The 17571-nt window shown below is 39.9% G+C and overlaps 1 protein-coding gene and 1 pseudogene across 5 annotated transcripts in view; both read left to right on the plus strand.

Moving 5' to 3' along the window:
- Positions 1-17571, plus strand: part of SAP130 (Sin3A associated protein 130) — a 92530-nt gene that overhangs the window by 36682 nt on the left and 38277 nt on the right. For 4 of the 5 annotated variants that reach the window (XM_059394529.1, XM_059394528.1, XM_059394530.1 and 1 more), the window contains 3 exons: positions 3800-4102; positions 4791-4968; positions 11549-11653. In XM_059394529.1, coding sequence (XP_059250512.1) covers positions 3800-4102; positions 4791-4968; positions 11549-11653 — 586 coding nt within the window. The remainder of the gene's footprint in view (positions 1-3799; positions 4103-4790; positions 4969-11548; positions 11654-17571) is intronic. The other variant, XM_059394527.1, reaches the window with a different exon arrangement.
- Positions 15877-16009, plus strand: LOC132014624 (U2 spliceosomal RNA; annotated as a pseudogene).

A 17571-nucleotide genomic window follows, 5' to 3' on the forward strand; every position in this document is an offset into this window, starting at 1 on the left:
AGGATGGCAGTAAGTATGGTAGAACCATGTTGATAAGTAAGAAATAAATTTCATGTGTGTGTGTGTCGGTGTGTATGTATGTTACACTCATAGCTGAAAATTCTGAAGTCTATCAATAACAGCACTTCCTTCAGGTTCCTTCATCTCCCTTACCCAGTTGGTACTTCCACAACAGTGCAGTTATGTTGCCTTTCTGGGGTAGGAAATTCATGACCGATATGTATTTCTCTCAGTGCTATCTAACTAAAAAGGACCTGCATAGGCTCCCTTGAGCTAGAATAATCTGCAGACACTACCATTTTATATAAACATTTATTTATAAAAATCCATTGTAAGAGGACTGTCAGAAGAATTGGGGATCCTGCCAACCATCTGTTTCTCTTCCAGCTGTTTTCTTTACCACTACAGTAGTCCTGATGGATAGGAACACAGAAAAATGAGTAGTCCAATGAACAGCAATTTATTTCTTCCAATACTGTAATTGTTGGTGCAGATGATGGGTAATGTTTTATTTCTCAGGCTTGTGGATCTTTGCATAGATGAACACAACTGAAGGAATGATTGATTAGCTTACAATATCCTGTTTTCAAGTGGCTCCTTTTAAATGATTTTAAAGCAAATGTTTTTCAAATAAGGAGGAGGATAAGAAAATGTATATATAATGGGCCAAATATGAGATTACTATAATATATAGTTTATGATAGAGTAGACGAATTGTTCATGGGCGGTGGTTACATTATAAAGATGGAATCTTTTTGGTTCATTGAATATAGATATAAACACGTAAATTATGAATACATATGTATAATCTATATAGTTTGCAAGTAATTGATCCCTCTCAGATTGTTCTGAAATTTCACTTGTTTCAGAGATGTTTTCCATTTTATTCATTTATTTATTCATGGTTTTTTTTGTTTGTTTGTTTGTTTTTTTTTAGATTTTATTTATTGAGAGAGGGAGAGAAAGTGGATGCATGAGGAGGGGAAGGACAGGGAGAAGGAGAAGCAGGCTCCCTCCTGAGAGGGAGCCTGACATACAATGTGGGGCTCAATCCCAGAACCTTGGGATCATGACCTGAGCCCAAGGCAGATGCTTAACCAACTGAACTAGCTACCCAGGCACCCTTATTTATTAATTTTATAGATATTTATTGAAACCCTGTTATTGTATGTAAGGTCCTATGTTAGGCTCTGTTTGTAAAGGTGACTCTTAAATGGTTCACTTTGAACAAACTTAGACCCTAATAGGGAGATAAGACTTGAAGAGCTCTTACTAGAAAGTGCCACGTTCCAGTAAAAGAGACTTGAACAAAATCAACCTGCTTCTGAGCTAATAGAGGTTATTTCTACTTGAAAGGGAAAGGTTAGAGGTCAGGAGTCATTTCTAAAGGAAGTGACATTTGGAAAGCCTCTTAGAATGCACAGGACAGAACCACAGGGTGGGACTGGGGAAAAGCTCTTTTCTGTGTGTGAATAAAGTATTAGCACAGAATATGCGCTCAGACCAGAGTGGTTTGGTTTTGGCATGCTACATGTTCAGGCAAATGCCCACAACTGTTACTGAACAAAAACAAAGGTTCATTCACTTCTCAGGAAGAAACTAATAGCTTTGCCAGGTTGATTCTTTTTTTTTTCTTTTTCTCTTTCTTTTACATCAAGAGAAGAATTATAATGTAACGGTAACTATGAATTTACATGTACTAACATTTTGCTGCAATTTTGTCATTGATAATAACAATTTAACCACTATATATATGGTATATAAAGCTTGAATTACATCAGTGTTTCCCTTTTTTTCAACTGAGATGTCATTGACATGACATACTGGTTTCAGGTGTACAACGTAATGATTCGGTATTTTTGTGTATCATGAAATGATCACCACAATAAGTCTAGTTAACAACATCCATCACCACAGATAGTTACAAAATGTTTTTTCTTGTTATGGAAACAAAGATATATCTTCTTCAGAACTTTCAGATATCGAGTATAGTATTATTAACCATAGTCACCATGCTGTATACTACATCCCAAAGTCTTATTTATTTTATAACTGGCAGTTTGTACCTTTGACCCCCTTCACCCATGTCTCCCATCCCCCATTACCTGCCTCTGGCAACTGCCAGTCTGTTCTTTGTATCTATGAACTTGGTTTGTTTATATTTGTTTTTAAATTCCACAAATAAGTGAGATCATATGGGGTTTTTTTCTGACCTTGTCTGGCTTATTTCACTTAACATAATACCCTCAGGGTCCATCCGTGTTGTCACAGGTGGCAAGATTTAATTCTTTTTTTTTTTTTTTTTTTTTAAAGATTTTATTTGTCAGAGAGAGAGAGTGAGCACGGGCAGACAGATGGCAGGTAGAGACAGAGGGAGAAGCAGGCTCCCTGCTGAGCAAGGAGCCTGATGTGGCACTGGATCCCAGGACACTGGGATCATGACCTGAGCCGAAGGCAGCTGTTTAACCAACTGAGCCACCCAGGCGTCCCAAGATTTAATTCTTTATTAAGGCTAAAGAATACTCTTCTCTGTGTGTGTGTGTGTAGAGATAGATGTCACGTTTTCTCTATCCATTTATCCATCACTAGATTCTTAGGGTTGTTTCCGTATGTTTGTTACTGTAAATAACATTTCATTTATTTGAGAAGAAACATCATTTGTATTTTTCTTTCCACAAATAGAAATTCCTTCTCTTTTGCTTCCTGGGAATGCTGCTGTTTTCAATTTTGTTGTTTTTGAGTTTTTAATATACACTGTAGTGAAAAAGGAAACTTGTTTGTTCTCTATCTTCAGCGCATATATGGAATTTAAAATTTGTAACTACCATATATCAAAAATACCTATGATGTTGGTTCCATCAGTTAGAGCAAATATTCTTGACCTGGGAGCCATGGATGGGTCTCAGAAGTTTTATTTTAATTATTTAGGACAGTTGCCTGGCTCACATTTAGAATTTAATAGATGATTTCCTTTTTCTTGTTTTAATGCTTTTCTAGTAATCTGCAGGAAGATCATATCACGCTGATAAGAAGTGAGGGAAAAAGCTCTAATATATAGAGCTTTATGTAGTGCTTTGTTAAAAAAAAAAAATGAGGTTTTATGGGGCTCCTGAGTGGCATATTGGTTGGGCATCCAGCTCTGCTTAGTTCATGAGCTTGGGGTTGTGAAATCAAACCCCACATCTGTGCTCTGCACAGAGTCTGCTTGAGACTCTCTCTCCCTCTCTCTGTGTCCCTCCCACTAGGGCACGCATGTGCTTTCACTATCTCTCTGATAAAGAAGTAAATACTTAAAAAATTAAAAAAAAAAAGCGGTGACTGGGTGACCCAGTGGGTTAAGCCTTTACCTTCGGCTCAGGTCATGATCTCAGGGTCCTAGGATTGAGCCCCACATCAGACTCTCTGCTCAGCAGGGAGCCTCCTTCCCCCTCTCTCTCTCTGCCTGCCTCTCTGCCTACTTGTGATCTCTCTGTCAAATAAATAAATAAAACCTTAAAAAAAAAAAAAACTGGGGTGCCTGGGTGGCTCAGTTGGCTGAACATCCCACTCTTGATTCCAGCTCAGGTCATGATCTCAGGGTCATGAGATCAGGCTCCATGTGGGACTCCTTCCTGGGTGTGGAGCCTGCTTGGGATTCTCTCTCTCCCTCTCAAAAAAAAAAAAAAAGGTGCCATAAAAACTGAGGGTTTAGATCTTTTACAGTGGAAAAGTCTGTTTTCGTTTTAGTGTTTTTTTTTTCTTTATGTGGACTATATCTAATCAGAGCTGACACTCTTGTAACTTTCTGCATCATTTTCAGTTTCCGCTCAGGCTCCAAACTCTGCCATCACAGCTCAAACTAGTGTTGGGGTGGCATCCACCGTCCACCTAAATCCCATGCAGTTGATGACAGTGGATGCTTCTCATGCTCGACATATCCAAGGGATCCAGCCAGCACCCATCAGTACACAGGGGATTCAGCCAGCACCCATCGGAACTCCAGGAATACAGCCAGCACCAATGGGCACACAGGGAATTCACTCAGCAACCCCAATAAACACACAGGGACTTCAGCCTGCACCAATGGGTACTCAGCAGCCTCAACCTGAAGGAAAGACTTCAGGTAATTTGAGTTTTTTTCATGGAAGTTGGTATAGAGGAAAGAGATACATACTAGGTTTAAATCATGGTTCTGTCACTTACTGGCTTGGTGGTCTTGAGTAATTTCCCCTGCCTTAGTTTCTTCTTTTAACGTGAGTTACAGATAACATGAGTTATCTGTCAGAGTCATTGTAAACATTAAAATTTCTGTACATAAACAGCCTAATATGTGTTTGCATGTGGTAAGAAGCACTCTGTAAAGTTGAGAGAGAAAATTCACCTTTATTATAGCATTCTTATTCTCTTAAAGATGTTCTTCAGAGTTGTATGTAAAGCTGTAAAATTAATAATCATTTTTAGGGATTGTATCATTTTTAGGGATCGAGAAGCAATGGTATTTCACAAAAATTGTAGGAGATTATTTCTTGAAGTATGCTATGTACTTTGTGTATCTTATCTGATTTATTAGTAGTTACGATTAGGCAGCAAAGAGAGATGTGCATCAGTAGACTTAGTAACCTCTCCCACTTTGCCATCTGCTTTTAGACAGATGAACATCGTGCTCATCCCTTACTTTCTTGAAATTAGACAGTCATAGCATAGGCACTCTAATTCTGGTGGTCTAATTGCTTTTGTCTTATGTGACATTTTAGTAATGTTTCTTTTGTTTCCTCTTCGTTGTTCTCTCCTGCCCCTTCCCTGTCCTCCAGCAGTGGTGTTGGCAGATGGAGCCACAATTGTAGCCAACCCTATTAGCAATCCATTCAGTGCTGCTCCAGCAGCAACAACAGTGGTGCAGACCCACAGCCAGAGTGGTAGCACCAACGCTCCAGCCCAGGGCTCATCCCCCCGGCCAAGTATCCTCCGGAAGAAACCTGCTACAGATGGGTAGGTAGACCCAGTGGTGCCACATTACACCTCTAGATCTGGATATAATTAATAGAAACAGAAACAGTAGCTACTCATCCAGTGCTAGTAGCAGATTCTAAGCTCTCATCTTCTGTAGCATTTTTTAATCTGTTTGAAAATAACTTGGTCACAGACTTATTCAGTAGAGCCTTGCCAAGCAAAGACTGTAAGACAGTAAGAATCCATGAGTCTGGGTGGTGGGGAGTGCAGGAGGTGGCCAGTTTATAAGCAGCTGCTGCATACTATTTTAGGAGTTCTCTCTAGTTTTGGGAGTTTAATTCTAGATGCTCTGAGTAGCTTCTAATTGACCTTTCAGGTATGTCTAGGTAGGCATGTTAATGTGTACTGTTTATTTTCTTCCTTACTCCAGCATAAATTGTTGCTCAGGGCAAATAATATCCTAGATGTATTAAGTAAGGGTCATATTTAGTAGCAGAAGTGTACTATGTTGCCTTAGGACCTCTAAGTTGGTGTGGGTCATGGGTAGGAAGGTATGTGCTGTGCTCTGAAACTTAAGTTGAAAACTTGGGAGGTGGAAGATAGGCAATCACACTTCAGAGAGCAGCGTTTCTGTGGCTTCACCAGCTCATATGCATCAATAGCAGAAGATTATAAAGTTTAAAACATAAGCTGCTGGGTCCATACAGGTTTCCAGATGTGCAGGATTTTGCCTCTTTTAAAGACTTGCCTCTTTTAAAGATAAAGTCAGTCTGTGTCAGTCCTTGTCAATGAAAATGGAAGGCAGAAGCACCTGCTTAACATGGCAGGTTGAACACGGACTTCTAAATTTGTTGTCTCCTCAGAGCCCTGTAGAACTTTTAGCAAAGAGGCTTTCTAAAAAAAATATAAGCACACAAGGATGGGAAGAATATAAGACAAAAGCAACCAAACTTTGAAGCTGGAAGGCAGGTAGGAGAGTGTTCACTCACTTGGTTGTGAGAAAGCTGAATTTTAAGTCTATAGAGAACGTTGAGAAGCATTCTCATTTAAATTGCTTGAGCTTCATATGGCCCAAGAACAGGAAGAACAAAGGGTAGAAGGAAGCTGGGCTGAAATGTGTTTGAGAAGGCTAGAGACCTGCATTCCCTGTACACTGCTCCTCCCAACCACAGCACACACCCAGAGGGTTAAATTCTGCATATGGTCCACTGGGATCAATCAGCATAAGGAGGGCCAGGAGTATTTTACCAGAAACATATTTGCAGAGTACTGAGACTTCAGTCCATGTCTCCCTTTCAGCTGGTGGGACCCTGGCAATTGAATGTTACAGGCAAAAAGTGGTATGAGAACTCCACTTTCTTTCTGGGATCGTCCAGCCCAGGTGGAGAGATGCAAAGATACCAACACTAAGGATTTTGTAAGCTCAGGAATCAGATCACTCTACAGTGAATCTTAAAGTAGGCAGCATACCACCTGAGTGGCTCAGTCGGTTAAGCATCCGACTCTTGATTTCGGCTCAGGTCATGATCTCAGGATTGTGAGATTGACACACCTGGGCTCCATGCTAGGCCTGGAGCCTGCTTAAAATACTTTCTTCTCCCTCTGTCCCTCCCCACTCCTCTCTCCCTCTTTCACTCCCTCCTTTAAAAAAAAAAAAAAAAAAAAAAAGGCAAGTTCTTCTTCAAGTTCAGAGGTTCCGACCAAGTGTTAGTTCCCCAGTCCTCATCATGAACACGCAACTAAGTATAACCAGGTGTATGAGGGGCCTTCTGACAATGCAAGATACAAACTATTAGACATACTGAAAAACGTAGCCTGAAAGATACAGGAGCTAAACAATGAGAATAAAACTAAAAACTGAAAGCGAAAGCAAATAAAGACCAAAACTGTGAATGCTGCCTTCAAAGGACAAAAAAAGATGTATTCATGAAACAGGAAGGCAGTACTATACAAAAGGAACATTTGGAGGACAAAAGAGAATGTCCTGAAATTTAAACTACAAAAGCAGAAATGGAACTCGGTAGAAGAGTTGGAAAATACAGTTGAGGAAATCTCTCAAAAGTAGAGTAAAAAAACAAAAAGAGGAAACAGAAAAGACAAGATAATTAAAAGAATCAGTTCAAGAGCTCCTAACCGCTTTCAAGTAATAGAGTTTCAGCAAGAAATCAGATGAAAGGAAGGAGATCACTTAAACATAATTCATAGAAAATGTCCACACCTGAAGGGCATGAGTTTCCTGATTTAAAGAACCACGAAATACCAGGACAGTAGATGCTGTAGAAACCGATAAACCAACACCAAGATAAACATCTTGAAATTTCACAACGCTGGAGATAAAAAGATCTTCCCCCTTCTCCTACACTTCATCGCCTCCCTACAACCCTTTTGCTGTGCCCCTGTAATTGGCTCTGTCATCATCAGAATTCCTTGTATCCTTCCTCTTTGAGTATGCCTGCCTTCTTTTTTTTTTTTTTTAGGTGATACATAATGTATTTAGATGATACATAATTCATTTAATGTATTTATAAACATTTTCTAGAAAAATGGAATGTTACACATGATTTTACAGTTTTTCTTCACACAAAGGTAGACATCTTTTCATATCATTGCATATACGTTATTCTTTTTAAAGAACGCATAATGTTTAAGTATAACAGACTATGATATATGTATGTAATCACTGCCTTACTGATAAACCATTTGGATTGGTTTCCATTTTTCACTCTTACAAACACTGCTAAGACAGACATTATCCTCCAACAGTCCTCGTGGACTCATGGTTGCTTTTAAGATAATTTCAAGAAGAGGAAACTCTGGATCAAGGGGTCTGTACATTGTTAGCTTTGACAGATATTCCTGAAGTGTCTTCCAAAACACACCATGAATTAACACTCCCATCATAGATACAAGTTCTTTTATTTCCCTCAACCCCAGTCCTTGTTTTGATTCCTCTCTGTAGTCTGCATTTCTGTAGGAACACATTCACATTTCTTTTTCCGAGAAAAGCCTTGTAGAGAATCTGCCTATTTCCCACTGGATGCTGCTCATTTTTGTGTGGATTTGGAGGGCTTGAAGTCACTGAGGTAGAGTCTGGCTGCTACCTCCTCTGTGGGGCACACCACTCTCATTTACCACAGACTCCTTAACTAACCCCTGTGTGCCTGCCTTCTTTAGCTAGAATCTGGTTTTCTCACGGGATCTTGGCTCCTGTACTCTCTCCAAAGTATTGACTGTCTATCCTCCAATCCTTCTGCCACTGAGCCTGGTGGTGGGGTTGATGTACCCTGTGTGCCTTAGTGCCACTTTCAGGCCATCCCTCTTGGAAAGCACTCAGTCTGTATTCAGATTTCATAAAACTTGCAGTTGAAAAAGTACTTTGACATATCCAAGTTATTCCAGGCACACTGCAACATTTTCTATAACTGAATCATATATCAGTTTTAAATTCAAATTATTTAAATGAACTACTGTTAAAAATTTTGCTCCTGCTTGCACTTTCCACCAGTAGGCTGTTTAGTAGCCCTATATGGCTAGAGGCTACCTTGTTGGTCAGGGCAGCTCAAGAGGCTTACTCAGATTCCAGGTGATTTGCGGGTATGTTTGTATGTCCTTCAGAAAGTCCGTAATGTCTGGCTCTTGTTCTTTCCAAAATAATTTCTCAGCTATCTGGCTTCTCAGTTGTTTGAATGCTTTCCTATCCACCCCCCTCTATCAGCAGCACACACCCATAAGCACAAGACTTCCCTGACCTCTTCTTCTGTCCTTCAGTGTCCCACAGCCCACAGACCTCTTCTTCTGTCCTTCAGTGTCCCACAGCCCACCTTCAGGATCATAACCTGAGCCACAGGCAGCGGCACTGCAACAGTACCTACTGGGAAACCTTCAACCCATTGATGCTACCACCTTTGCGTTTTCCTCACTGCTTTCTTGGCCTTTCTCTGCTCTCCCTGACTCAGTTTCTGTGGTCCATTATAATCACTTCCTTGCCTAGCCCCCACTGCCTTACCCCACCCTCTTCACTTTGTCAGAACCAGAGTCAAATCCAACTTCCTGCTGAATTTGTGCAGCAGACTGTGGTGGGGTAAACAACCATGTTGACTGGCCCTGCTTAACCTCACAAACCTCGGCTAGGATCTTAGAAGAGACCCAACACAAAATGCTTCCTAAGCATGGGCTCAGATGTCATGAATTTTTTCTCATAAGGTGCCCACATTGTAATGAGTTGATATGTCTCCTAAGACTCTTTTATAGGTTTCCTTCATCTCTTTTTCCTTGAGATTTACTTGTTGAAAAAACTTGGTCTTCTGTCCTGTAGACTTTTCTCTCTCATTGCCTTGATTTTTTTCAACTGCATCCACATTTTATTAGTTTCCTAGAGCTGCCATAACAAATTGCCACAAATCTGGTGGCTTAAAACAACAGAGATTTATTCTCACGGAGGTGCCTAGTTGACTGAGTTGGTAGAGCATGTGACTCTTGATCTCAGGGTTGTGAGTCCGGACCCCATGTTGGATATAGAAATTGCTTAAAGATAAATTTTTTTTAATTTTTTTTATTATTATTTTGTTTTTTTAAGATTTCATTTATTTATTTGACACAGAGAAAGACAACAAGAGAGGAAACACAAGCAGAGGGAGTGGGAGAGGGAGAAGCAGGCTTCCCACCTAGCAGGGAGTCCAATGTGGGGCTCAATCCCAGGAGCCTGGGATCATGACCTGAGCCAAAGGCAGATGCTTAACAACTGAGCCACCCGGGTGCCCCTGCTTAAAGATAAAATCTTTTTAAAAAAAGAAATAATTCTCCAAAGTTATGATGGCTAGAAGTCTGAAATCAAGATGTCAACAGAGTTGGTTCCTTCTGAATGTACTCCACGAGAATCCATTCCATGCCTCCTTCCTCACTTCTGGTGCCTCTTGGCAAACCTTTGGCTTGTGGACACATCACTCCAATCTCTGCTTCTGTATTCACATGGTCTTCTCTGTGTCCCTGTGTCTCAAATCTCCCTCTCCTTTCTGTGAAAAGGATACGAGGAATTGGATTTAGGGTCCACCCTAAAGCTAGAAGGATCTTACTTTGAGTCTCTACCTTAATTATATTTACATAGACCCTATTTTTTACATTAACAGGTATAGGGATTAGGACTTGGATATCTTTTTAGGGACCACAATTCAACCCACTACCCCTTTAGGGTAGTTTTGCTGTTCTTGTCTCCTCCACACATTTTCTCTTGTTACTTGAATCTAAGGCTTTATCAGATCCATATATATATATATATATATATATATATTTTTTTTTTTTTTGGCAAGCCACTTTATAAATTAAAATGATGTTTGGTGGTCACACTTTTTTTAGGCTAACTTACATCTAGATCGATTAATTAGGCTTTCCAAAATTCTGGTTCTAGCCATTTTCTCTCAACCCACTCTTGTCTAGCGTTTGCTCCCACCACTCTGCCAAAACTAAGCATGTCACAGTTACTCACCACTTCCACATTGCAGAGCCCAGTGTTTCTCAGTCATATGTGGCCTCTAGTGCATGGCACAATCGACACTAACTAACTTGATCAACTTTTCTCATTTGACTTCCAGGAACTTTCGCAGGTCAATATAAATGCATAAACATAATAATAATCGTGAACATGTAATATAGATTTCAAGTTTGATAATGAGTAGAAAGGAGATGGGGCATACTAGAAGCATCAGCTAAAAGAGTCAGAGTGGTTGCTTCCTGGGTAGAGATTGACAAGAAAGAGGGAGGGATGGGGTGGGAACCTGCTATATTTTGTTAAAAGCTTTTTAATGCAAATGTGGCTTTTTCAATACTTACTTACTTTTAATACTTACTTTTTCAATACTTTACTTTGATAAAATTTTAAAATCCACTTGAAAAATGGGTCTGCCTGGGGTGTCTGGGTGGCTCAGCGGGTTAAAGCCTCTGCCTTTGGCTCAGGTCATGATCCCAGGGTCCTGGGATCGAGCCCCGCATCGGGCTCTCTGCTCGGCAGGGAGCCTGCTTCCTCCTCTCTCTCTCTCTCTCTCTCTCTTTCTCTCTCTGCCTGCCTCTCTGCCAACTTGTGATCTCTGTCTGTCAAATAAATAAATAAAATCTTTAAGAAAAAACAAAATGGGTCAGCCACGACGTGGATGGAACTGGAGGGTATTATGCTTAGCAAAATAAGTCAGTCGGAGAAAGACAACTATCATATGATCTCCCTAATATGAGGAAGTGGTTGGGGGGGTAGGAAAAGAAAAAATGAAAAAAGGTGGGATTGGGAGGGAGACAAACCATAAAAGACTCACTCTCAAAAAACAGACCGAGGATTGAGGGGGGGAAGGGGGACGGGAGAGGGTGGTGGGGATATGGACATTGCAGAGGGTATGTGCTATGATGAGTGCTGTGAAATGTGTAAACCTGGCGATTCACAGACCTGTACCCCTGGGGGTAAAAATACATTATATGTTTATTTTTTTTAATGAATTAATTAATAAAAAAGTTTTTTAAAAATGGGTCAGCCAATATAGTGCTTTTATTTCGCCATAGGTATGCCTAGCAACTATGTACTTCCTATCCTTTAATGCCCTTGGACTGTTGTTTTCTGGGTTTGTCTGGTCTCTTTCAGAATGGCAGTTCGGAAAACCCTCATTCCTCCTCAGCCTCCTGAAGTGGCTAGCCCTCGAGTGGAGAGTTCTATGCGGAGCGCATCCGGGTCACCTAGGCCTGCAGGGTGAGCACATAAATGTTATCACTCTTGCTTCCAGCTGCACATAATTGGGAAAGAAAAAGTCTAACACATGTGACAAATTTTACATAATTTGCTTATCTACATCTTTTTACATCCACTTTCTAGCTGTGTGACCAGGGCACATTGCCCAGCCTCTGTATTATTTATAAAATAGCCATACTTACAACATCTGCTTCCTAGAATTTTTATGTATTTAAATGAAATGATGCATTCAGAGCATTAAGGACAGAGCCTGCCCCACAGTAACCCCCAGTTTTTATTGCTATCAAAAGTGACATCATGGGGCTCCTGGGTAGTTCAGTTGGTTAAGCCACCAGCTCTTGGTTTTGGCTCAGGACGTGACCTCAGGGTCATGAGAACAGGCCCTGCATTGGACTCTGCGCTCTGCACGGAGTCTCCTTGAGATTTCATTCCCCCTCTGCTCCACCCGCCCCTCGTGCTCGCTCGCTTGCTCTCTCTCAAATAAATAAAATCTTGGGACGCCTGGGTGGCTCAGTTGGTTGGGCGGCTCTGCCTTTGGCTCAGGTCATGATCCCAGCATCCTGGGATCAAGTCCCACATCGGGCTCCTTGCTTGGCAGGGAGCCTGCTTCTCCCTCTGCCTCTGCCTGCCACTCTGTCTGCCTGTGCTTGCACTCACTTCTCTCTCTATGACAAATAAATAAAATAAAATCTAAATAAATAAATAAATAAATAAATCAAATCTTAAAAAACAGTGACGTTATGACGGTAGTTAATATATGCTGTTTTCTTTATTCTTTTTAATTCCACAAATAAAGATATTTGGGGAAAGAGAGAAACAATATAAAAATATTTAAGGTATAAAGGGAAAATCTTTATCCTGCTCTCCCTCTACCTTGATAGTCCCACTAGCCAGAATCCTATTGATTGGTAACAGTTTTGTTAAGTATCTTTCCACATCTTTCTTTATGTACACATGTAGATTGAGTCTTAAAAACAACATCTTGCTGATTAGATTGGTCTACATCTTGCAGTTTTTACTTATATCAATAATAGCTTACAATGGTGATATATTTATCTACTTTATCATAAAACTTCATTCAAGAAAAAATTGTGATTGCCTTGTGTGTGCCAAGTGATTTTTTTTTTTAATCTGGGAATACAGAAGAGTGATGAAGACAAAGTGTCCATTCTCCTTAAGCTTACTTTCTAGTAGGTGTAGAGAAATAAATAGAAAAGGCAGTGTGAAAGGAATATAAGGCAATAGGAGGAAGAGGTGATACCACCCAGAAAGCCTTCTCTGCACAGAGGTTTAAGAGCATAAAGGAACAGCCGCATGCTTCCTCATGTCCAACTGCATCAGGCTGCACAGAGGTTTAAGAGCATAAAGGAACAGCCGCATGCTTCCTCATGTCCAACTGCATCAGGCCAAGCAAAGAGCAGGGGCCAAGGATTTGATGTAGGAGGATATGCAGTCATTACTTTGCACATTAGTGCAGAAAAGTAAAAATAACCATGCAAGGGGAAGCTGTGAAAATGATCTTAATTTTAGGGGGTGAGGGTTGTGCTTATTTTGTAGCCTTTAAAACATTATGAAAATACTCAAAACTCTCTTAATCGTCTTAAACATCTCTTACCATATATAGAGAGGTGGAAAAACTAGTAAAACTAATATTTATTTGGTACACTGTTAATTTAAACATGAGAAACACTGAGAATTAAAGTATTTCTTTCTAAAAACTAATAAAGTGTATTTGGAACAGTACTCGCTGCCTTCACATTGTACAACTCAATGATGATGAAAAGCACAACAGTCCTTCCATGCATTGGAAAATTGTTATGTCCCTTTCTAAGTTTAGATCTGCTTCTGACATGTTATCCTTTGTCTTTTCAATGGTGGCAGATTATCTCCAAGAGTTCCTTTAATGCAAAACTTTTTGCTTGCATCACTTCTAAGGACTTCTTCGTCTTCATTAAAACCCTCTGCCCTGGGGCACCTGGGTGGCTCAGTGGGTTAAAGCCTCTGCCTTCGGCTCAAGTCATGATCTCAGGGTCCTGGGATTGAGCCCTGCATTGGGCTCTCTGCTCAGCAGGGAGCCTGCTTCCCCCCTCTCTGCCTGCCTCTCTGCCTACTTGTGATCTCTGTCAAATAAATAAATAAATAAATCTTAAAAAAAAAAAAAAAAAAACCCTCTGCCCTAACTTATGCGTGGAATCTGGGGGCACATTTCACGCAGCATCTTTTAATTGTGCAAGTGGCTTCACCAGAGATCTAAACATTAATTCATCAAAATTAATTTATTAACTTTTGAAATAAACCAGACTTACTGGCCAGAAAAGGATTTGTTGTTACTGTTTTTGTTCTTCATTCTCCTTGTAAGTGGCTATTTCCTTTCAGTGTGGCAGCTAACTTTAACACTTGGGCCTAAGTGACTGGGATTTATTTATTTATATATTTATTTATTTATTCATTCATTCATTCATTCATTTAATTGTAATAAATCCAAAGTAGAAGTAAATACTGCGTTTCTCCTTAGTGGCCTTCTGTTCCTAGTGCAATTTTAACTAAAAGATGTTATGAGATGACTTTACCATCATTCTTTTAATAGTCACTGGATTCTCTCTATATGTTCCATAACCATATCTTCATACAAGCCTAGGGCTCATCCTGTCTTTGCTCTTTCAAGTCTTTTAATCACATCGAGTTTTACTTCCAGATTTCTGTTTTTTCCTATGTTTTTGTTTTTGTTGGCCAGTTCTCACTCTCTTTCAGTCATCCATTATGGTAAAAGTTCACCTGAGTTTATCATTGGGAAACAAGAGACAGCACAGCTTCACATTTTGCCATCTGCATAAACTGAATAACAGATGTGCAATGACCACTCACGGACATACTTCAAAGAAAGTGATGTGATTGGTCATTGTGGACTGAGGATCTAGCAGCAAAGCTTGCATAAAGTTTCATAAACTTTATGTAAGTACTCACAGTTAAAATATACAGTGGTAATGGAAATATGAACAGAGTTGGTGGGGGACTGCTGTAATATAAAATATAGTAGAATTCATACATACCAGCATAGTACAAAGTCAGGACTGCCCGTATGTTAGGAACACAGAGGAGCAGCAAAAGAAACCAGCCTAGAACAAGGAGAGAGTTGCATAACATGGTTCAGAGATATAACTAAGGGCCAGATGATGTAGAGCTTTGTAGGCCATTCAGAATCCTTTGGATTTTATTCTGGGTGAGGTTGAGAGTCATCAGAGGGTTAAGCCATAGGAATGACATGACTTGACTTATTTTCAAAATGATTACTCTGGCTACCATGCAAATAAACTTTTGTTTTTTTTATCAAAAAAACAAAAGTGGAAGCAGGAAGACCAAGTGAGAGATAATGGAACCTTAGACTATCATAGAGGCTTGGACCAGAATGGAAGTAGTAAAAGTCGTAAAAAGTTGAGATTCTGGATATATATTGAAGGTACAGTTGATAGAACTTTCTAAGAGAAAGAAGGGAAGGAAGCCAGTGATAGCTAGGAGGTTTTTCGTGAACAACTGTAGATAGGAATTACCCTTTCTCAAGTAAGGTATCTAAGAGTTTAGTTTTAATTATTTTACTTTCAAGATCTCCATGTGGTTAGACAGCCAAGTAAAGATGTCAAATGTATAGCTGCCTAAAAAATTCCAAAGTAGGGGCGCCTGGGTGGCTCAGTGGGTTAAGCCGCTGCCTTCGGCTCGGGTCATGATCTCAGGGTCCTGGGATTGAGTCCCACATTGGGCTCTCTGCTCAGCAGGGAGCCTGCTTCCCTCTCTCTCTCTCTCTCTGCCTGCCTCTCCGACTACTTGTGATTTCTCTCTGTCAAATAAATAAATAAAATCTTTAAAAAAAAAAAATTCCAAAGTAGATCCACTTCTAGTATTGAAGATCGGTATCTATGCTGGGGATTAAGTTTTGGGAATTAAAAGCAGATATATGTTTCTTAACACCATGAGAGTGGAAGAAAGTCCATTGATAGTATAAAGAGAGAGTAGAGGTGGTACCAAGACCGTGCCTTAGGATATATCATCTTAGGAGATCAGGAAAATGAAAACTAGAAAAGGAGACACTATTCCTATACTATGTGATATTCCCAGATGTATTGGTGCCATAATTAGTTCTCCATTAATGAAAACTTAAGTTATTTCCATTTATCACTGTAATAAGCAAATAATGCAGTGGATCTTTTTATTTATCATTGAGCCCCTTTATCGCTTCTCGGCCTTTTGGCTAAGATCAAGTGTAGTATGTGTTCTTATCAGTTTAATATCATTGAGCCCCTTAGCAAACATTTCTCTAGAATATATTTCTGGGTCAAATTACATGTAGAGTTTAAATTCTTTTTTTTTTTTTTTAAGATTTTATTTATTTGACAGAGAGATCACAAGTAGGCAGAGAGGCAGGCAAAGAGGAGTGGGGGGAAACAGGCTCCCCACTGAGCAGAGAGCCTGTTGCAGGGCTCCATCCTAGGACCCTGAGACCATGACCTGAGCCAAAGGCAGAGGCTTAACCCACTGAGCCACCCAGGCGCCCCTAGAGTTTAAATTCTGATTTCCATTCACTGTACTTGTTTATAGCCTCATGAAATGTGTTCCCATTTTCTCCACATTGTTGCCAACAGTAGACACTAAATTTCACAGATTTAATACATTACCTTTCAGTGTTAAAAGTGTTGTTTTTTATTTTGGGGGTTTTTTTGAAGTAGCACTAGAGTTACTTTTAAAGTGCTAGAAAAAAAATAGAGTTCCTGAAGGTGAAGAGCATTCTGTGAAGTACAACAGTATATTCCTTGTAAGCAGCAATATGTGCAGAAACTCTGGTGAGGGGAGCCTATTTGCAGAGGTTTTCCTGGACTGAGTATGGTTCCAACGTAGGTTGTGGGGGTAGGGCCCTGGCCTTACTTGCAGTTGGCAGTCTGTTTTTGTGGCACCTGAAAGGAGAGAGCATTTGGACTGAAAAATAACTAGCTGAAATCAGAGCAATCTCCCCACACTCCCACTCCCAAGTGAAAGGAATCTCGTGTAAATTGCTGTTTTTAGGAATAGCCCAACTCATTCACTGATGAGTAATAAAAGGATATTCATGTGAAGATAACTAAAATTAAAAAGTAAAAAAAGAGCAACAAAATATACTCATTTGTTCAGTAAGAACACTTACCAAAACAGGACAGATGAAACTTATTTTTAAAATCTTAACTATGAATTTAAATTACTTAATGAAGTCAGCACCACCTCAGTGAAGGAAAACACACAAAGATGAAATGCAGACTCCCAAGACTAAAAGACAGGACATTAAGGTGTGACACCTGAAGGGACAGAACACAGTAAAGACCTAGAAGAAAGAAAGAAAAAAAAAAAGACCTAGAATGAAGGTAAAATTAAAATAGAAAACCATGTAGACATAGAGGATAGAAATGGAAAAAGTGAGCAAAATTTTAAAAAGAAGCAAAGATAAAACAACCATATAGAACATACTATGATATGAGTTAGATCTAACATGTCAACATCCCAGAAAGGAATATGTGATTTAAAATTGAGGATACGGGCACCTGGGTGACTCAGTGGGTTAAAGCCTCTGCCTTCAGCTCAGGTCATGACCCCAGGATCCTGGGATCGAGTCCCGCATCAGGCTCTCTGCTCGGCAGGGAGCTTGCTTCTCTGTCTCTCTCTGCCTGCCTCTCTGCCTACCTGTGATCTCTGTCAAATAAATAAATAAAATCTTTTTAAAAAATAAATAAAATTGAGGATTGGTAATATTAATATTACCATTAATGTATTTTTTAAAGATTTTTATTTATTTGACAGACAGATCACAAGTAGGCAGAGAGGCAGGCAGAGAGAGAGAGGAGGAGGAAGGCTCCCCGTCGAGCAGAGAGCCCAATGTGAGGCTCGATCCCAGGACCCTG

Source organism: Mustela nigripes, chromosome 3 (genome assembly GCF_022355385.1).
Source record: "Mustela nigripes isolate SB6536 chromosome 3, MUSNIG.SB6536, whole genome shotgun sequence".
Taxonomy (NCBI): Eukaryota; Metazoa; Chordata; class Mammalia; order Carnivora; family Mustelidae; genus Mustela; species Mustela nigripes.